Below are 22983 nucleotides of genomic sequence, written 5' to 3' on the forward strand. Positions count from 1 at the left end.
GGTATACAGGGCAATTTATATTGATTCTTAGAGAAGGAGACAATCATAACTCTTCATTATTTATCAGAAAAAAATAAATTTCATGCAAATCTTCTAAATTTTAGGATTCATGGACCCATGTGTACATAGTTATCTAATAATGAATTTCCAGGCAGGAAAAGATGTTCCTATCAGCTTAAGAAATAAGACTCAGTCAGCTACCATGTGTCTGACCAATAACTGGAATGCTGAAGGTTTAATTATTTTTTCGCACTTTCAAACATCTCTAAAGAACTAAAGCCCCAAACTCTCAAGAGGAATATCTACAATGCTTCCCTTCGCATCAGTTATTCCTCTTTGGCAAAGTTGTTGAATGGTGCTGTAGAGTCTGATTGGCACATTCCACCCTCCAGAGGATAGAGGTCTCTGAGAGAAATGAAGGTAATATCTAATTTCCTAATGTCTAGCCACAGATTGAGTGATCTGGGAAATGAAAGAAAGAACATTATTTCTGCAAAGAGACTTTGGAAAGCCAAATCAAGGACTCGTTTCCTGAAGTGGTCTTTTAGTTTTGAGTTGGGAAATCTCTATTCATCCCATGAAAGTACTGATAAAGAACAGGAAATATTTCAACTTTTTACAAGAACAGGCTGTTTTATACAGGCAGTGATAGTGGAATATACAGATTAGCATATAAAGTCCCACTGAGGGTTTAGGCTGCATAATTATTGCTTGAGAGCCCTCTAATCTAGTTATTTCTGAGAAGGCTGCAGTAGTATATTGTATGCTGACTGCCAAAATGAGTGATTAATAGAGAGGTATAGGGACAGAATCATGTTTTCCCCTTCAGGAGAATTACAACTGACCAACTACTGTAGGTACTTGTATGGGGATAAACTTCAGAACCTTGTTTCTAAGAGTAGAGTGTGCTTAACAGAAGAAGAGGAACTTCAGGCATTAGAAAAGTGTGGAAAAATAAATTATTCCAGAGATAACATAAGGGTGTAACAGCCTTGTTCCTGGGAGTCTCATGAACCCTTACAGTCTAACACGGCACAGATGCCAATTGTCTGGAAGATAAGGTAAGAACTGCAAAGGAAACCTTGCTACTAAAGAGAAACTTATGACTGCACTGGCATCTTAATGATTAACAAGAGACTGTGCCTCACATGTGATGAGCTGTGGTTTTTTGTTTTTGTTTTTGTTTTTTTTCATTCAAGGGATATTTCAGCAGCTGCTCTGGCCTAGAGGTCCTAAGAAGGTGCTCAACATTTGACCGTTTGTTTGTTTGTTTTGTTTTGTTTTGTTTTTTGCTTTGCCATGTCTATCAGTTTATTTCCTCTGGGATGGTCTTGTTTCACTTACTTTTTATTTTCTTTCTTTCTGACAGTGTTACCCTCTTTTGTTGTTGTCTCTGTTCCCAGTTATAGAAACCAGAACGTTCCATATTTAATGAGCCACCAAAAGGAGTCTCAGATCCCAAGGACAGTTTTTGTAATCGGTTTCCAATGTTAAGTACTGATTGCATAAGGACTCTGTCCCAGAGGAGTAATTTTGTCTTCAGATGAGGAGTGATCAATTTGAGTGTACTTTTTCACAGCTTCTTTCAGTTACACAAGAAAGAGAGGAAAGTTTCTGTTAGACCATGGTGAATAGGGAAGCATTTGGCATAGTTGCTGGCTGACATTACTTTATTGATCTTTAGCCCACAAACACAAAGAATATTAAATAGCAGAATTTTACGTAGTTCCCTTTTTGTTACAATCTCATCTTGAGGTGTCTCCCCAGGCTGCTTTCAAACATCTGAGAAGTGAATTATTAAGGATCAGAGGGGACATTTATTTACAAAATGCTGAGAGTTCACAAAGGAAGCACAACTCTGACCTGAGTCTTACAAATAGCAACAAGTGGTTGGAATGTCTACCTTTAATTGAAAAACAGAGTAAGTTCTAGCATGTCTTGTCTGACTCCAGATTTTCCTTGGCTGGTGGGAACCAATTTAGGGAAGTATTTGGCAATGATTCCGGTACAGTTGGCCTTGCTCAGTTAAGGAATTTTCTTGATAGTCTGGTATCATGTACCATCTATTAATATAAGTGAACAAATACAGTATTATATATTTATATATTTTCTTAGGAACTTGGAAATCAGATGTTGCCCAGCTCGTCTCTGTGAATGACCCTGGCTGGCAGGAGCATATATATGAAACATAGAATATATATGTTTATATGTAGTGTATAATATGTACAATTCAAATATGCATATAAACATATCATAATATATATTAATTATATGTATATGTATACAATTTTGTCTCTTAATCATGGCAAATTTATAATTGTCTCTCTTAGCTATAACAGAATTATCTTCCTGCAAGGAGCTTTGGGTAACTAAAAAAGAAAGAAAAGAGGGAAGGAAAGAAGGAAAGAAAGAAAGAAAGGAAGAAAGGAAGGAAGGAAGGAAGGAAGGAAGGAAGGAAGGAAGGAAGGAAGAAAAAGAATCACTCACTCTGACTTACAATTACAGGGTAATCTTTAAGTCCTTCTTAGGAGCTTGGTGATGCAATAAATGTTGCTCCAAGTCTGAAATACTTTTGTTTTCTGTTAAAATCTGACTATATAAAATGTAGTGAGTAGTAGAGATGTAATAATAGAGATGCTATCTAAAGATTATATAAAAGTACCAACACTCTTGAAAAAAAATGACCTGAGTTAGATTAGCAGCAAAGTAGAAAGTAAGTGAACCGCAAGCTGAACAAGTGTATGGAATGGGAAGCACCAACTTCTGAAAGCATGAAAGTTTGTGAGAAGCCATAACCAGATTTAATAGTGAATACTTACTAATAGAGGTTTGAGCATAAAGGAGCACAGAGATTCTTGAATTTCAACCCATAATAGAGGATGCTATTTGTAGCTATAAAAAAGATGAAGAGAATCCAATTGCAACCGTGCAGGACTATTAACAAATGTCAATGGAAAAGTAACACCCCCCAAAAAAAATGTCACTGGAGGTTTATCTTGACCATGTCAGCTCCTTGTGGTCTTTTAAAAAAGAATTTAGGTGCCTGGCGGTGGTGGCACACGCCTTTAATCCCAGCACTCGGGAGGCAGAGCCAGGAGGATCTCTGTGAGTTTGAGGCCAGCCTGGTCTACCAAGTGAGTTCCAGGAGAGGCACAAAGATACAAAGAGAAATCCTGTCTCAGAAAACCAAAATAATTATAATAATAATAATAATAATAATAATAATAATAATAAAAATAAAATAATAATAATAAAATAAAAAATAAAAAAGAATTTAGATAAGCCATGAAGACATACATCCGAGTACAGATGACACACAGAATCCATTACACAGCAATGAAAGCATATTCACAATGGTGAGATCTGACAGTAGCCAAAGAGATCATTGCCCTGATCATAATTAACATAATTTATGTTATTTTAAGAAATGTAGAACAATGAGCTTTCCTGGGAGAATTTGTCCTATCCAGGCAATTTGCACGCTTAGTTTGATAAATGCTTTCAGGATGGGAAATATTGTACCTTTACTTGCAAGATAGCCTCTTACAAGATAGTAATCTTATATGGTTTAGATAATTACTCATTAATGACACTTTAGAAACTGTCATGTAGCATAATTCCTTCGAGTCCTAGAAAAAGATTCAGGTCCCATTTTTAGTTGAGTGATTAGATTATCACAGTTGGTGGTTTTCAAGACTATTACTGGGTATGGTGTCAAACTGATGTTGGGTTGTCTATTCGCAAGCCAATGGATATCAACATGAAACAGCTGTTGTTTGAAAAACTCACTAAGTCTGTTAGGACTTTTGTGGTTTGGGAGACAACTTGCTTCTTGTTTTTACATTTGTTTTATATTAAGTTTATTTGCTATGTTCCTTGCAAATTGACCCATGCTAAATGGATACTATTCCATTAAGACTTTGTAAGGTGTCCAAATTGCAATACATTTAGAATTTTATTAATTCCCCAGTTGGTCCATCTGAGAGAACATTTTATCTCATTCTTTCCTGACTCCAGAATCCTCAAAGTCATCAAATATGGCTATCCATTGTCTATAAATATCTGGTTCAGGAAAGTGTGTGTGTGTGTGTGTGTGTGTTTTGTTTTTGTTTAGTTTTCTAGAGATACACCTTTAAAGAAGATTTGCTTTCTGTGAGCCCAGTATCTATTGGAATGCCTAGGCTGCAGGGATCTATAAGTAGCCATATATTACACCTTGGGTTATAGAAGTAATGGTAAACTCAGCCCAATCACTGAACATTTCTCACAACAGGACAAGACAAGGGTAAATCCATTGGTATGCACTACCTGAAGAAATAGAAAATCTGCTATTCCCTTCATCCTTGCCAGATGCCTCTATAGATGAGATGGCATTCACAGCACCATGAGATACGTAGCAGAATCATGGACATGGTGAGTCAAAGCCAGTAGAAGTTCAGCATCTTTCCTGAATATATTCACACCCCAAGCATGGCAGTGCATGATGGATAATAGTTAATTCTTGCCAATCCTGATATATGACTCTCAATTATTTGAACCAAATTCTGAGTTGAGAAAACATCAATATTCTATATAAATACTTGTTTCTATAGCCTACAGATTATTCATGTATTGATAACAAAAAAAGTATCATTGATTGATATATCAATAAAAATTTAATTACTATATATTATGTTGTGATACTATAATATTTGTTATACAAGTTTGATCCCACTCAACACATGTATCTTTTATTAAAAAAAGCATGAAATATACTTTGTGGTTTGTTTTTGAGTTCCTCCTAACATATTCAATGAAACTATTTATATAATTGTTTTGTGCAAAGAAAACAACAATCAGCATTTTAATAAAATAATTTGGTTCTGTTAGACTTGCTTTAAAAGATTTTCCATATTCATTACATTTTCACTGTCAAATCTAAAGAGGTACATTGTTATTTTAAAAATAATCATCACCTTTTCCACTTGTTAAAAAGTTCAAATCTATTGAATATTATGAAAATAGCACAACTAATTATTTGTCCTAAATTATAAATATAAGTTTAATATATGATACCATATCATTAAGAGTATTTATTATAATAGAGCAATTATGAGTGTGATTAATATGTTGTTTCAGTGCTATAATCATTTCACTCTGTATTTCCCCATCAAAACTTTTTTGGGCACTAGAAACATAGACAAAATATATAAAACCACATTTCCAGAAATGTTTAGTTCTATTACTACAACAGATTCTATCTCATGATTCAAATTTCCTTATTTTAACATATTAGTCATAGATAAAATTTAAGTGTTAATCATCATTTTAATAATCTAATTATAACAAGTAAGCCATTCCTATATTTGCACTTTTGTGTCTCTCCATCTAAACATCATTGACATTACTTTCTATTAATGAAACCATTTTTATAATTATGAAACAGATTGTTTCAACATCTGTTTTTTTCTAATGATTACTCGTGATTAAATTTCTATTATAATCTTCCTAAAATATCACAGTAATAGTTGTATTATTTCACATACTGCATCATTTTTATTTGTTTCAAATTCCATTTGAACTGTCCAGTGTTAACTTTGAGTACAATATAAAGGACATTGTTCATCATTGTTCTATTGATAAGTCACTCTTCTTTTTCACTATCCTAATAAGTATTTTGTTAGGATGCTATGTTATGACTGTGATTAAGCAATTAATATGAACATGTATTTATTTATTTATTTATGATTGTTTTGAGACAAACACTCACTATTTATCTCTGGATTGCCTGGAATTCACTATGTAGATCAACCTGGCCTTTAACTCATTGAGATTCACTTGATTCTCCATCAGGATTGGTTAGGATTAACAGTGTACATCACCATGCCTAGATAAAATCTATTTGTATATTGGCCCAATTATGTGTATTTATCATACACAATGTGGCTTTTCAAAATATTTGAAGTAATTACAAGATAAAATGAATAGGTACAGCCTATTAACATGAGCATGATCTAAAATATTTAACTTTTTTGTGATATAAATACCCAATTTCAGTATTTCTCAAGAATTTAGCATTATTAACTAAAGCTACTTTGGTATATAGCACATCTCTGTAAATTTTTTCATTTATTTTAGTGTATATATTCATTTCTCCATGTGTGTATAAATGCTTGTATCCAGGTATTCACAGGGTAGTGGATCCCTTGGAGCTAAAGTTATAGGTAGTTTTGAGCCATCCAGTGTATGTTCTAGGAACAAAAGTCAGGACCTCTGAATGAGTCACATCACCAGCCCCAAAAGTGCAGTTCTTGTATATCTTTTAAATAATACTTCTCCAAGCATCTTGTTGTACCTTCCTCACCTTTTAGTAACCACCATGCTACTTTCTTTATGAAATCAGAATCTTTAGATCATATTTTGAGTGGAATAATAGGAAATTGTGTGTTTCTATATTCTGACTAGTTTTATTTAATGTGTCTCTCAAGCTCATTTGTAATGTTATCAATAATATTATTGACTTTGTTTTGTTTCTGCATACTATTGGGCTTTGTTCATCCATTCTTCTGATGAGAAAATAGGTTTCACCTGTATGCTAATTTAAAAACTATTAGAAGAAGGATAAATCTGCATAATTTATCAAACTTTTATACAAATGATTAGCAGTCCTAATGCTGTGTGAATTGTTACTACTGGTTACCAAAATGTGATGATATAAAGTTCTCATTCTTTGATTCCATGACACTTTACTATCTTGAGCCTGTGTCCAATAGCCTATTTCTTTCACTTACTCTTATATTTTTATAATCACAAAATAACTGATTTTTCTTACATTCAATGTTTCATAGCTAGTAGCTTTTACTATTTACTTGTATTTGTGAATGATACCTCTTTTTCTGGTAAACAATGCATCAGGATAACTTGCTCCCTTTTCATCTATATTTATTTTCCTCAGAGAGTGGTCCTGTCCTCAGATACACCATGGTGCTCACTAATTGTCTTATAGATTCTATGCTCTCACACTATAATTTACTGTGTTTTCAACTACTCTTATTTCATAAGTGGAATATTAAACTGAGATATAGGTAATAGATTTCTTGAGGAAAAATTGGTGTTTGCTACAATTAGAGTCAGATCTCTTCCATTGATTTTGGTTATTTATTCACATATACTGAATACCATAGGCTAAGAGAGATTTTTTTCTATTTATGTTCTTTATATAAAATCCATTGTGGTTTATTCCTTTCATATTGATAGTGCCATTTTTACAGGACTGAGAAAAAACAATAACTTTAAAATTAAACTTCTACATAAGCAATCAACAACCACTTTGACAGTTTTACACATGATACCGGAAGCTCCTAAACCTGCTCAAGCTCCAGCATTGTATAAAGGTAGCATACTGAGCCAGACTTCTGTTCCATTTGGATTCTGACACATGCCAACAACCTTACACCTAATACTTGTCCAACAATATCTCCCTCCACAAGGTCAGTCAGCAAACATTATGGCTTTGGTGTCCTTTACCACCCAATGTCTAGCCTCTTTAGCTCCAACCTTCCAGTTTCTCATCTTCTTACAGGACTGGGATCTCTGTACAGCATACACAGTGCTCCATTTACACTTTGCTCTATAGTTCAGGCTGTTATAATGAGCCTATCTTCTCATCTTTTAGTGTCCTTCTCTGTATAAGGTACATATACTTGCGTTTTACCTCCTGGTTAAATTACCGTTTTAATTTCAGACTATCAAGCAAATCATCATTAAGAGAAAAATTCAAATAAATAAAGGTGGAGAACTTGGAGGTAGTTGCACATACGTCCACCACTAGCTAGTATTGTTAGTGGAGGATAAAAGAGACATTTAATGTAATTTTAAATTACTTTTTAAAATGTCATAACTCAGCTTATGTGTAGTCCCCAGGCATTATTAACATCCATGAATGCTAATTAACACCAAACTGCTTACTACAATGTTTTCCTAGAAGGCAACCTCAAAATGTCCCATTATTGTGATTAAATATTTATTGAACTTGAAGTATGTCCTCAACACTGTAAAGAAGGGCAGGAAAAGATCCCACTTCAAAGACATTTTTGTGCTCAATAGTGCATCAAGGTGAGAATATGCACTAATGCTATTTTTTTTTTCAATTTTATTGAACTTGCTCTTGTATTTATTTACAAATGCTCTACTCCATAAATTTGCAAACACAAATTCTAGATAATTTCTTTTGGGAAAGCCTTTCTTGAAAGGTATTCAAATATCTGGATAATCATAGAAAACCTGGCATGAGCTTTAATCTCCCCCACTTTTACTCTGTGTGTGTGTGTGTGTGTGTGTGTGTGTGTGTGTGTGTGTGTACTTCTTTCTCTGAATCTGTGGTCTTTGACATTAGAACAATAGACATTTGAGTGAGAATACTTTATATCAATGAAGATTTGCTGGGTTTTCTGGCATTTTTGGCTTATTCCTAATACATGAATCTATCTAGTTGCTCTCTGCCCTCCTCCCCAACCTGCACCTCCTCTCCACAAGCAGTTGTTGATTCTGCATTAAAAAAAAAGCTTCCGGTTCTGGGGAAGGGCCAAATTTTCTTGGATAATTAGGGACTCTGGAGTCTAGGATGGCTGTCTTGTCGCTTCTGTTGCTGGGTGGTTTGTGGAGCGCTGTGGGAGCGTCTGACACGGCTGTCATTACTTGGGGCTCCCTGGTGAAGCTACTCAATATGCGCTATGGGTCAGGTAGTGGGCAGCAGTCAGTGACAGGGGTAACCTCTGTGGATGACAGCAACAGTTATTGGAGGATACGGGGGAAGACTGCCACAGTGTGTGAAAGGGGAACCCCCATCAAATGTGGCCAACCCATCCGGCTGACACACATCAACACTGGTGGAAACCTCCACAGCCACCATTTCACCTCACCTCTTTCTGGACACCAGGAAATGAGTGCCTTTGGCGAGGAAGGTGAAGGCGACTATCTGGATGACTGGACAGTGCTCTGTAATGGACCTTACTGGGTGAGGGATGGTGAAGTGAGATTCAAACATTCTTCCACCGAAGTTCTCCTGTCTGTCATAGGAGAACAATACAGTCGACCTATAAGTGGACAAAAAGAGGTACATGGTATGGCCCAGCCAAGTCAGAACAACTACTGGAAGGCCATGGAAGGCATCTTCATGAAGCCCAGTGAGTTGCTGAAGGCAGAAGTTCATCATGCAGAACTATGACTCAATGCTCTGAGCCACTGTCACCAACAGTGTTGGCAGTCATCTGTTGCTGCTGTCCCCTGGATGCCCTGGTCCAGGCTCTCTGAGCAGTGGCTGCATTTGGACCGGCAGCCCTTCATACTTGAAGTGGTTGCTCTCCCAGATTTGGTCACTTCTCAAGAGAGGACTTGTTTGTGATACTTTTCGTTGGTACTGTTAAGAGAAAGCTGAGGATCTTCCCTCTTAGCTGGGAAATTTTACTCCTTAGTCATCATGGATTATTAACTTGTCTGATTTTCCCCTATTTTTCTTTTTCCAAATTGATAAATAAAAAATAATAAAGGGAAAAAATTACTAGAATTTGATAGACAATTACATGCTTACACGGTTGGGCTTGCCTGGGGGACCGCCTAACTATTTCCGGTGTAGAATAGCCATCTCCGGGTCAGACATCTCACGGGACCAGGACTCTGGCCTTATGTGGTTGTGTAAAGCGCGTGCGCAGCCATGTAATCTACGCACATGTGTGGAGTGCCCACAGGAGTCCCTGTACGCATGTGCGGCCCAACCTTTAAAAAGCCGGCGCCATCTCACATGGCCCCCCTTCTCTCCTCACCCACATGTGTTTCACCCAGGCCTGTCACCTCTGTCCATTTTAATAAAACTCTTCCGTGGTCTTGTTGTGTTCAGGACGTGTTTCTAGCGCCAAATAACTAACAGAATTCTCTTGGTAAAGATAAAACTCTAAGGACCACTGAGAACAATTGGTTTTTATACAAAAAGAAGATGTATTTGGATTATATAAACACATTATTTTCACAAAGGATTTAGGATTTTTTGAGAAACTCATGGATAAAAGAAGTTAACAATACTAGCTAGTGGTGGAGGTATGTGGAACTACCTGCAAGTTCTCCACCGTGTCTAGAAGCTCATGAAGTCCTACCCTAAGGACACTGTCTTTCCCTAATCAACTGGCCAGGCCCTTCCTCTGAATACCAAACTTGGACTAGTTTTTGTAGATGAATTTCTAAATGGTCTTATTAAATAAAAAGCATGGAGTTAAATATAGTGGTGAAAGCCTTAGAGAGATCAGGGAAAGAGGGAAAGCCACCAGCCAACCTTACCTCACCAACTCTGCAGCTTCCAAATCTTATCCATGTGTTTATTGCCTTGCTGTTGTTGTCTATCTCTCATTGGCTATTTTAGCCCAGCTACCTCACTTCCTTGTCACTGCCTGTCTTTACAAACCTCCAGATCTCTATGGTTGGTACTGGTATTAAAGGCATGTGCCACCACAATTGGCTCTGTTCACTAGTATGGCCTTAAACACACAGAGACCATGTGTGATAAGTGATCAGATTAAGGGCGTGTGCTGCCTGACTTTTTGTTTACTTAAAATGGCTGGCCTTTCCCCCCTGATCTCCAGGCAAGCTTTATTAAAGCACAAATAAAGTATCACCACATTTCAGCACAAACAAAATATCAAAACACGTTTTCATCTCATAGTACTTTAGAGTAGCAGTTAAATCTCCTCAAATGAATTTTCAATGGACCCATTTTAACCATGGAATAGCCATAGCTGGTCTTTGCCCTTTCACTGTTAGTTTCAAGCATTATTAAACTCAAATGCATGAAGTTATCAATTTTTATTTGTGATCTAGAGAAGAAAAGTAAGGCAATTATCATTTCAAACTTTTGAGAAGTTGATCATTTAAAATACTTTGACATTTGTTATACCACAATTGCTTCCTGTTACACTCAAATACCCTAAAGATTAGTATGTACATGACATTTCTGAGATACACCTGAGGCTCATAGGGAAGGCTCAGCAGTTAAGAAAGCATCCCATGTAATAGGCGTTGTTCCACACGTGTCTGTCAACCCAGCACTGAAGACTGAGTCAGGGCAATCACTGAGGTTTGACAGATACCAGCACAGTTGAAAAATGCTGTCTCTTAGTTTGTGGGGAGACCCTGGATCACAGAAACTAGACAGGGATTCACAGAGGAAGCCACTTGAAGCTCGCCTCTGGCATCCATTACTGTTGACATAAGGGCATATGTACCTCCATGCACATGAACACATACCATACACATATGTCCCCAATTATATTCACATACATGCACACAAAATCTAAAGGAAAAGAAACATATGAAGTATGTAAATTTCATACACATGTCAACTGTAACAAACTGTTAATCACATGTTTTAGTGCCTGATAATTTTCAAAACAGAATTAGCATACATGCAAGCAAACTTTTTTGATGATTTGGACACAGAAATATAAAGAAGGAAGATATAAAAAACTTGGAAGCTAACAAATGTTAAAACAGCTTCTTTTCATGGGGGCAATGACTGGAACATTTTTAGATTCAATGGACCAATCACTATTTTTCAAAGCCATCTCCTCCCCCTATCTCCTCTTATGTAAGAATTTCAAACTGTCTGAAATCCTGGGAGAAGCCCAAGGAAACCAGATGTGAAGCCTACAGCCAATATTTAAGGCTTCAGAATCAGATTTTGCTTTATAAACTTAAAGAAATGGGATATATGTCACTTGCTTATTTACCTGCTCCTTGACCCTTCATGCTTTACTATAAGTTCGGTATTTTCTTGTGTTGGCTGTGCACAATTTTATCCAATAAAAATTAGTACTATTTTAAGCAAATATTAAATGAAATTTGCATGGTGAACTCTTTGCTCTCATTTTAATTGACACTATTTTAATCACACACTACACAGTGGACATTTGGCAGCATTCCTCATCTTTGCTTTACTTCTACACCAATTCCAAAAGCACGTTGTTTACAATTGACCCTACTATGAACAGGATCTAATGAAGCTCAGTGTGTACATTTGTGTATTTATAAAAACAATATTTATTGCTGACATAATACTCCTTTGTGTACAGAGGCAAACACATAATTGGGTACATAAGATGAGAGTGTATTTTAAACACTAAATTATCTGTATTTTCATATTTCACAATTCCTCATAATTCTACTGTGATAATTTGAAAAAAAAATGGCCAACAAAGGGAATAACATTATTAGTAGCTGTGGCCTTATAGGAGTAGGTGTGATCTTGTTGGAGGAAGTGTGCCACTATGCAGGAGGGTTTTGAGGTTACATATATGTTCAAGTCACACCCAGTGAGACAGACCACTTGCCTGAAAGTCAAGATGTAGGATACTTGACTACTTCTCTGTCACCATGTCTGCCTATATGCTACCATGTTGCACCATGGTGAAAATAGACTAAACCTCTGAAATGTAAGTGAACCACCTCATTTAAATGTTTTCTTTTATAGGAGTTCCTGTGGTCATGAAGTCTCTTCACAGTAATAGAAACCCTAACTAAGAAACCTAAAAATCATCTTTCCTATATATACACAAAAGAAACATGCCTATTTATTGCACACAATTAACAGAAAATTGTACGTAAGACCAATATTTGCATAAAATAATGTTATTGATTCTACATATTTGCATTTTGAGCCAGCTTCATGTCAATCTCCATTGCTCTGAAAAGGATTGCTATAAGGAACTCTCATCAGCAAGTAATGTCACATCACAGAACATATTAGGCTTTTTTATTTAACAGATGTTAATTGCTAAATTGTAACTCAAAGCCCTGGCACAAAGCCAGTCAGGTGCTGTCTTTGCCTTAGAATCAAGCAGTCATGTGGGGAGGGTGATAATTTTAGAGATCAATAATTATATTAACAGTTCCATGGTATCCATTTAAGCAATGAGCCAACCAGAGTAAACTCTGAGAAGTAGAACAACAGAGGACACCAGTGATTCCCCTTCCCTGGAAGCACAACATATTAACAGAACAGCTCTTGGCAATATTTTCCCTTTTTTAGTGGAGCAATAAAAATTATAGGGGAAAAGCAAAGCTTTCAGATTTATCAGAAACTAATGCTGCAATTCTAATTTTTACGATGATAATCATGATCTTAATTTGATTAGGGTGCATGGCGAAATAAACTTATACTGTGAGTTTGACTAGATAGTCTTTTGCTCTTTATATGGTTGAATAGCCTGACATGAGACCTAAGAATTCTCTTTCATATTTTTGGTTGTGAGCCTAGCCTTTAACAGCTGAGCCATCTTTAGCTCAGTGGTAGAGCGCTCGCCTAGCAAGCGCAAGGCCCTTGGTTCAATCGTCAGCTCAAAAAAAAAAAAAAAAAAGAATTCTCTCTTTAACACATTGTTTATGTTTTATGTTTGGCCACTAGATACTAAATCACACATACATCTATGGATCATATTTTCAAATTCCCCATAAATAAAAGTCTGCAGCAATAATTATATTTCTGCCCTGTGTTTGCCATTTTATGGTGATGAATTCAAGATGGTTTATTAAGCATCATCAAATGTTAGCATTTTACTTAAGCAATCAGACCTTCTATACACACCCTATCAAGTATGGTTCTTCTTTATCACAGACTTTATTACAATACTCCCTATCTTCCTTTCCACAAAGCTATGTAGACCACTAGCTGTACACATACAAAGAATATGGCTTGAAATACAATTTGACACATACTATCTAGGAACTTAATTACTATGTTAATATTTTTAAAAGAATGTGTCAAAATCCAGAAGTGCCTCAGTAAAACAAATAGTAATATAACATTTTTATGCTGGAAATTCTACTTATTATATAGGTTGAGAATGCATGTGTGATTTATTTTTCAAAATTATGTATTTTTGGTCAAATAGGCAAATAACTACTGTTCATAGTATCATAAATACCATGAAATTACAGTATTAGATATATTATTTTTTAACTACTAGGACTTTGATAGGTGTATATGATTCTATTACTTATGCCTACTCCAGGTTAGCTTCTTTAAGAAAGTTACCTTCTTTAGCCAATTCAAAAGTTAGTTTAACTAATTTTTTTTTTTTAAGTTAAAAGCTCTAAAGGTCTCAGTGCTTGAGAGCTGGTTTAGTGTTTCAGAAGTTCATTTTATTCTCCATGGAAATTGAGAATACATGTTTCCATCTTTTTCTTGGCACTTAGCATATCCAATCCTCTATAGCTGTAGTACTGATATGCCCATTTAGTAGCAGTTAGTGGAGGATAGGCTGCTAATTCTAAAATGCACTGATATTACTGATATCACAGTCCAGTGCATTTTGAGGCCCATCTCAGCATGTGCTCAAGCTAGGCCTACAATGATAAGCTACTTTCACACACAACTGTTCCACATGACATAATATAACAAGTAAAATTCCCAATAGTAAATGACCAAAATTAATCCCTGGAGATATATGAAAATTCCCTTTATAGTGTCTGGCATGGAGTCAACATATACAACTCATGAAAGCAAAATCATTTTTTACACTATACACAGAGAACACAAGTGGTTTTTCTTATATTTCGAACTTTGTGGCAAAATCAGTTGAACTGTGCATCCCTCAATTTATATACACATAAATGTATACATATATGTGATTTTTATTTTCTTTAACACGTGAAAAAATAATCATCTCTGCTCTGGAATGCTTGTGTCTGGGATAATTGGAGTTCAAAATGCTTGATCCGTTATAGAGTTGACAACACACTGTTTATAGATATTGAAAAGCATTCAAATACTTCAGTTTTATTTTTAGAGTAGTCATTTGATTATTTTCAAAAAATAATGGAAAGTATAAAGTGATAAAGAATTTTCTAAAACTAAACTAAAATTGAAGTATCTAGGAATATTCTATGCTGATTAATAACTTGATTTAATTTCAATAATTTTCTAATAATAACGTGGCACCTATAAGCAATGTTGGGGCTTAAAATATCTACAAACTACCATTTCTGGATAGAAAATAATAACACTAAACATGATCTTGTAAATTTTATGTTTATTCATAAACAGAGTTACAAAATAGATGCAGGAAGTTTGCACCTGTTTAAGGCACTTGCTCTCACAGATTGCAATTAACTGGGTCTTCATCATTTGCACTAGATGAGCTTTCTGTACTGGGATGGAGTTAATTAAGTGCATTCTATGAAAAGAATTTGTGTTTATAGTCTATGGAGAAACTACCACCACTGATAAATAAAAAAAGTGGTATATGGCAATTCTTATATTGTCCTTCTGAATTAAATCATGACCAAGGGAAGCAAAAACAAAACCTTCACAGTCAGGGTGTGAATATTTCCTGTATACAGTACCATTAAATCAGCTAAGTTGAAGAGTTCTTCAGTTATAATTTAAGTGAATATTCATAGGATTTTATACATATAAAATAAAATAAAGTAGCTTTCCTTCAGTGACATGAAATGTCAGATAAAAGTGGTTTATAAATCAAATTACTTTGACACAGTACTCAGATTTTCTGTAGATGCAATCTTATTTTCTTTCCTGAATGAATATAAGATAGAAATGGTTGTATGATTATTGCCTACTTTATTTTTTACTACAACCAACAGTAAATCAGGTTTCATTGTAAAAGATAAAGTGACTGTAATTACACATGAATACATTTCTGAATACATACAGATACAAAATTTTCTGGTAAATATATTATGTGAATGGAAACTATCTGTGTTCTTTAATAGTTCAAATCAATATTTTTTGTAACATGCATACAATATGATTGCTAGCTTAAGTGGATCATAAAAAATAAATTAAAAGATACCATACATATCATTAGATGAATCTCTATTAGCAAAGAATCCATTTTGGACTGACAATTATCCCCTCTGTTAACAGATAGCCGCATTTGGGGTGCAAATCATATTTACAAAACTAACCCAGTAGAAAACAGCCTTGTTTGTCTTCTGCACTGATGTGTGATCATTTCCTGAAGAGAAAAATGAACATCTTACACTCCAGACAGGCACCGATGACAGGGCAGAAATGACTCCAACATTAATCAGCTTGGTGAAAAAATGAGAATAACTAGGGTGAGTTCCCCGAGTGAAGGGATGGTTTGTTTACATGAATATTGGTAACATAAGGGTAGCTACACAGCTGAAGGAAAACATTGTACAACTAACTGTTATGTGCCTACAAATCTTTAAAAATGGTGCCTCCTCATAAGTCCCTTCCTCTGGGGGCAGTTTAGAACTTTTAAATCTTTGATGATGAGAGATATCTGGTGAACCTCTTTCCACTTCGTGTCTGATTAATGGCTCAGTCATAAGCATATTTCTTTTAGGTAATCACAGATTCATGCAATCCAAAAGCATGCCCACTATGGTATGTCAGGAGAGAGGATTCCATAATATGCATGAGATACAAAACAAATATATGAAATACTGGATATTTGTGTATATGCAAAATAGATAACATTACTTTAGGTTACTTTGGGGTTTTGGCTAGACTTTTCATTGTAGATGTTCATTATCTCTGACTACACATTATCCTAATAAAGGACAACTCTTCAAATGTGGAGTTATCCTTATTAAATATAAAATCCGAGCACAGTAACTTGGAATTACTGACATTAGTAAATTATATGGCTTTTCAAAGTCATTGAAGGGCTTACTTGTCCAGTATGTCAGATAAATGGTACTTTGTTTCATCTTGACTTCCTGGCCCTTTAAAAATCAGTATATTACTCCTAGGAATTTTATGTCAAAAAAAAAAAAAATGAACTCCCTTACCCTAACTTTGTAATTAACATTCAACAAGGCATCTAATCAAAGCATCCCTTTCTCATTAGTACAGTTCTGACAGTTTCATCATCAAGTGGCAAGTGTTCCAGAAAATTGTGTTGATATTCTATCAGATATGTCAAGAACTTGATCTTTCTTTCCATTATGTCAGATTAGGGACAGGAACCAATTTCCATTATGAATATGTGACAGCGAAGGAGTGGTGCTTTTCTAGCAGAATTTTCTAATAGAAAGTGGATTAACTTGTTATTCCTCTCCCATATACTCCACAAAGGACATGTACATTAAAATATTAATTGGATAATGCAATATTGATGAACTAGTTAAACAATCCAAAGTCCTTGAAATCGATTAGTTATTTGATTTTAGTTAAGCTTTGAAATTCTGGGAAGAAAAAGCAAAGGAACTGTTGAAATTTATGTGTGGCTACAAGGGCCATGATTGTGTTAGTTGTAATACTTTTTAGATGGATTTTTTTGATTCTTCTATTTATTATTTCACTTTTGGCATATGTCTATATTTATTAATATTTTATCACATGCATAAAGCTATTAATATCTTATCTTGATTATTTGCACATGAAATACCCTTCCAAATTGTTAAAAATATATGAATGCATATGAAACATAAATTACTTGCATAGTCAAATTCTGTAATGAGAGATAAGAAAGCAACTTTTCACTTTAGCTCTTTTTGTCATCCGTCTTATTTTTAATATTTATTCTAACCAGAAATTCAACACATTGCATGGGCAAATGGCATTTTTGATAGAGTACAGATAAACACAAGACAAAGAAAATTATTCTATTTTAGTAGTGATGTTTTAGACATTAAAAACTTTTATAAGAATAAACTTATAGGCAGCCACAGAGACCAGGCAGCAGCCTCTTCCTCTGCTCCCTTCCCTACCATCTTCTGAGGCACCAGGTACCACTGAAGCTATATGGGCCCCCTGCACTGATTAGGAAGATCCTAGTCCCCTCATTTGACAACTCACTTTTCTAGCCCATAGAGGGAGGGAGGCACATTCTGTGCCCCTTCCCCATAGCCCTTGTAGCCCCAAAGACCAGGTAGCAGCTTCTTCCACATCCCCCTCACAAACCATCCCCTCAGGCACCAGTGGCCATCTGAGCCATACCTCACCCTCTGTACCAATTGGGAAGAGGTAAGATCCTGATCTCCTCATTGGACAACCCAGTTCTCTAGCCCATAGGACCCAAAGGCACATTCTGTGCCCCTCCCCTGAAGCCATGGCAACCTCAAACCCTTGACTACACTGTGACCCTCCTCAGCAGCTATTATAGCCCCAGAGACCAGGCAGCAGCCTCCTCCCCTTCCTCCTTGACTACATACCCTATGGCACCAGTGACATTGGAGCCAGAGCGCCTCCTGCACCAACTGAGAAAAAAGAGTGACTATTGGAGCCACGGACCCTGTCTGCACCAATCATAGGAGCAACCTAGAGCTCTATCTATATGAATTAAAGGGATAAATGGGTAGACAGCAGTATAAGAACACATTCAACAACATATAGAGCAATATAACACCACCAGAACCTAGTGATCCTACAACAGCAAGACTTGAACTTTCCAACACACATAATTCTGAAGAAAACAAAATTTAAAATGACTTTATGAAGATGACAGAGGCCCTAAAGAGGAAATGAAAAATTCCCTTAAAGAACTGAAGGAAAAGACAAACAAAAAATTGGAGGAAATCCATCTGAGTAAATGAAGCACAGAGGCAAGCATAACCAACACAATACAAGAGATGGAAGAAAGAATCTCATGCATTGAGAATATGATAGAGGGAATAAATTCATCAGCCAAAGAAAATGTTAAATCCAGCAAAACATGCAGGAAATCTCAGACACCGTGAAAAGACCAAACCAAAATATAATAGGGATAAAAGAAGGAGAAGAATTTCAGCTCCAAGGCACAGAAAATATATTCAACAAATTTATAGAAGAAAATTTTCCCAAACTAAAGAAAGACAAGCCTATGAAGGCACAAGAAGCATACAGAACACCAAATAGACTGTACCATACACAAAGAAGTCCCCTTGCCACTTGATAGTCAAAACATTATGATAATAACAAATAAATAAGAAACAAATAAGAATAAATAAGTAATATTAAGAACAGCAAAGAAAAAGGTCAAGTAATATATAAATGCAGACCTATCAGAATTACACCAGACTACACAATGGAAAGTCTGAAAGCCAGAAGGTTCTGGACAGACATTCTGCAGATACTAAGAGACCATGGATGTCAGCCCTGAATACTATACCCAACGAAGCATTCAACCACCCTAGATTGAGAAAACAAGATATTCCATGACAGAACCAGATTTAAATATTACATATACACAAATCCAGCCCTACAGAAAGTACTAGAAGGAAAACTCCAACCCAAGGAAGTTAGATGCAACAACTAAAACACAGGCAAATAATCTCACACCAGCAAATTCCCCCAAAAGGGAAATACACACACACACACACACACACACACACACACACACACACACACTAACACCACCACTAATAAAACAAGAAATAACAAGAATTAACATTTACTAGTCATTAATATCTTTTAATATTAATGAATTCAATTTGCCTATAAAAAACACAGGCTAACAGAATAGATATAAAAACATGATCCATCCTTCTTCTACGTAGAAAAAACACAACTCAGTCATAAAGACAGACATTACCTCAGAATAAAGGGTTGGGGAAAGATTTTTCAATCTAATGGATCTGTGAAATAAACTGGTGTAGCTATCCTAATATCTAACAAAATAGACTTCAAACTAAAATTAATCAAAAGAGATGGAGAAGGACATTTCATATTAATAACAGGAAAAAATCATCAAGATGAAATCTCAATTATGAACATTTATGCTCCAAATACAAGAGCACCTACTTTGTAAAACAAACAAACAAACAAAACATTACAAATGCTTAAATCCCACATTAAACCACACCCACTAATAGTAGAAGACTTCAACACCCCACTGTCACCACTGAACAGGTTTGCCAGACAGAAACTTAACAGAGAAATAAGGGACCTAACAGATATTATGACTCAAATGGACCAAACAGAAACTTATAGTACATTTCACCAAAACACAAAAGAATATACCTTCTTCTCAGCACTTCATGCAACCTTCTCCAAAATGGACCACATACTCAGTAACAAAACTTGTGCCCGCATGAGGAAATTGGAGAGATCGCACACTAGTGAATTAACAGCACATCTGCAAGCTCTAGAACAAAAAGAAACAAACACATCTAGAAGTAGATGACAGGAAGTAATCAAATTGAGAGCTGAAATCAATAAAATAGAAACAAAGAGAACAATACAGAAAATGAACAAAATGAAGAGTTGGTTCTTTGAGAAAATCAACAAGGTAGACAAACCCTTATCTAAACTAACCAAAAGTAGAGAGGGAATATCAAAATTAACAAAATGAAAAATGAAAAGGGGGACATAATAACAATCACTGAGGAAATCCAGATAATCATTAGGTCATACTTTGACCTATACTCCACAAAATTGGAAAATCTAAAAGAAGTGGTCATTTTTCTAGATAGGTACCATAAACCAAAGTTATATCAAGATCAGATAAACTATTTAAGTAGACCTATAAACCCTAAGAAAATAGAAGCAGTCTCCCAACCAAAAAAAAAAAAAAACCAACCAACCAAACAAACAAACAAACATACAGGAAAAAAAAAAAAACATAGCCCAAGGCCAGATGGTTTTAGTGCAGAATTTCAAAGAAGAGCTAATACCAATAATGCTTAAATTGTTCCAAACAATAGAGAAGGATCATTGCTAAACTCTTTTCCAAGGCTACAGTTACCCTGATAACCAAACCATACAAAGATGCAAGAAAGAAAGAGAATTACAGACCAATCTCCTTCATGAACAGTGATGTAAAAAATACTCAATAAAATACTAGCAAACCGAATCCAAGAGCACATAAAAAAAAAAAAATTCATCCACCATAATCAAGTAGGCTTCATCACAGGGATATAGGGATGGTTTAACATATGAAAATGTGTCAATGTAATACACCATATAAATAAACTGAAAGAAAAAAAAATATGACCATTTCATTCAATGCTGAAAAAGCATTAATATCACTAGCTTATTTGACTAACACAATTTGGAGTCAAATATCATTTTGGACAACTATGTACAAGTTATATACAATGCATTATGCAAAAAATCTTAGAAATTTGGCTTCAATAGAGAAAATGTCTCCATAAGATCCTATAGGAAATTTGGATTTTGTCAAGGGCTTTTTTTTTTTCTATCTAGATAGAAGGACCTTCCTATTACTCAAAAATCTGAATATGTGTACATTTATGCACCTAAGTTTATTTATTGTGATTGTCTCAGTACTATACAAGCATCTCCAGGAATCTGCATGAGAGGAAATAGGAGTTTATATCTCGTTACACAATTGCTGTTGTGAGTGTCCTCCAGATGATATTCACCTTCTCAGCACTGAGAATTCCCCATAAGTTAGCTCAGCCAAAGCCATGGAAAGAAAGGGTGAGAAATCACACACACACACACACACACACACACACACACACACACACACACACGTAATAGAGAGCCAGGTGTACATTGAAAGGTTTGGAGGAATGAAAGGGAAGGGGGAATTAAGAAGCTATATTACAATCATGAGATTTCAATTCCGGAGGTGGTGGCACACACCATTAATCCCAGCATTCCAGAGGCAGAGCCTGGCGGATCTTTGTGAGTTCTAGGCTAACCTGGGCTACAAAGTGAGTTCCAGGAAAGGCACAAAGCTACACAGAGAAAATCTGTCTTGAAAAATCAAATAAATAAACAAACAAATAAGTAAATAAATAAAAATAAAACAATCATGAGATTTCTTAATTTCCCCCTTCCCTTGCATTCCTACAAACTTTCCCACTTACACCACTGACTCTCTCTTAGACATCTGTAGAATATTTCACCCCAAATACAATGGCTACACAGCACATTAAGCTTCTCTAAAATAGATCACATCCTAGGTCACAAACATGTTCCTCCTAATAACCTCAGACCTGCAACTGCAACATCTTCAATGACAAAGACAGAACAATCCCAGGGGATTACAAAGACAAAATGGAATATCAGCAGCATGATCTGTGACTCCACAGCCTTTGTGAGCTTGACTTTCTCGGTAGCTTCTTCTAGTGAACAAACACATCTCCATAAAACACTCAAGAAGTTGTGAAACATTGAGTCTCTGTTGTAAGTAACCCTAATCTTCATAAACACACATTCAATAGTATTTTCTGAGCATCTGATCACACACATTTGCACATCATTCATTTCTATCATGCAATTTTTATTGTATATGTCATTTACTAGTAAACAATTTTTTTTTTAAAATCTTGGCAGACTTATTGGCTATATGTTATCTGTATTAAAATCCAAAGAAATATTGGTCTGTGTCTTAAGTGCTCAGCAGTTTGTAAAATAACAAAGTTAACACTTTAAATCTTTTTTCAATTTTTTTTTCAAGACAGGGTTTCTCTGTGTAGCTTTGGGGCCTGTCCTGGAACTCTCTCTGTAGACCAGACTGGCCTTGAACTCACACAGATCCACCTGCCTTTGCCTCCCTGGGATTAAAGGCCTGTGTCACAATTCCCTGGCAACTCTTTAAATCTGAAGTGCCAGATTTTGTTTTTGAAGAGAGCAAAACTGTCCCAAACATGTGGTGCAAATGGCATAAAGGATAGAATATAATTAATTGTGTTTCAGTGGACAGGGATTTAAGGTGGATTGAAGAAAGAAATTATGGAAATTCAGGGAAGCTAAAGGATATAATGCATTTCGGGGGGTGCAGGGATGTAGAGTTTAAACAAAGATATGGACAAAGGACTTATTTAAATATAGGCAGGATGACATTGTTTTGAGTTAAGAAACACGTGGTTATTAGAAAAAGATAAAGAGCAGATATAAATTAGGCATATCAGATTTTGAGGTAAGAAACAAAACTTGTCGATATTGGCAGGGGGACAGGGAGTAGATACAGTATGAAGAAATTAAAGTCAAAGAGTATACAAGATAAAATTAAATGATGTCAAGCATAGGAAAAAAAAAACGGATTTGAAAGCAAGGATCAAAATGAATTTTAGTGT

At 35.5% G+C, this 22983-nt stretch overlaps 1 protein-coding gene across 1 annotated transcript; it reads left to right on the forward strand.

The window, feature by feature from the left end:
* The first annotated feature begins 8593 nt into the window (after positions 1-8593).
* On the forward strand, positions 8594-9208 carry LOC118582872 (stromal cell-derived factor 2-like). Its single transcript, XM_036186011.1, has one exon. It carries the CDS (start codon positions 8603-8605, stop codon positions 9203-9205), a length of 603 nt encoding a protein of 200 aa, XP_036041904.1. The 5' UTR covers positions 8594-8602; the 3' UTR covers positions 9206-9208.
* Positions 9209-22983: the final 13775 nt, after the last annotated feature.

Source organism: Onychomys torridus, chromosome 4 (assembly GCF_903995425.1).
Source record: "Onychomys torridus chromosome 4, mOncTor1.1, whole genome shotgun sequence".
Lineage (NCBI taxonomy): Eukaryota > Metazoa > Chordata > Mammalia > Rodentia > Cricetidae > Onychomys > Onychomys torridus.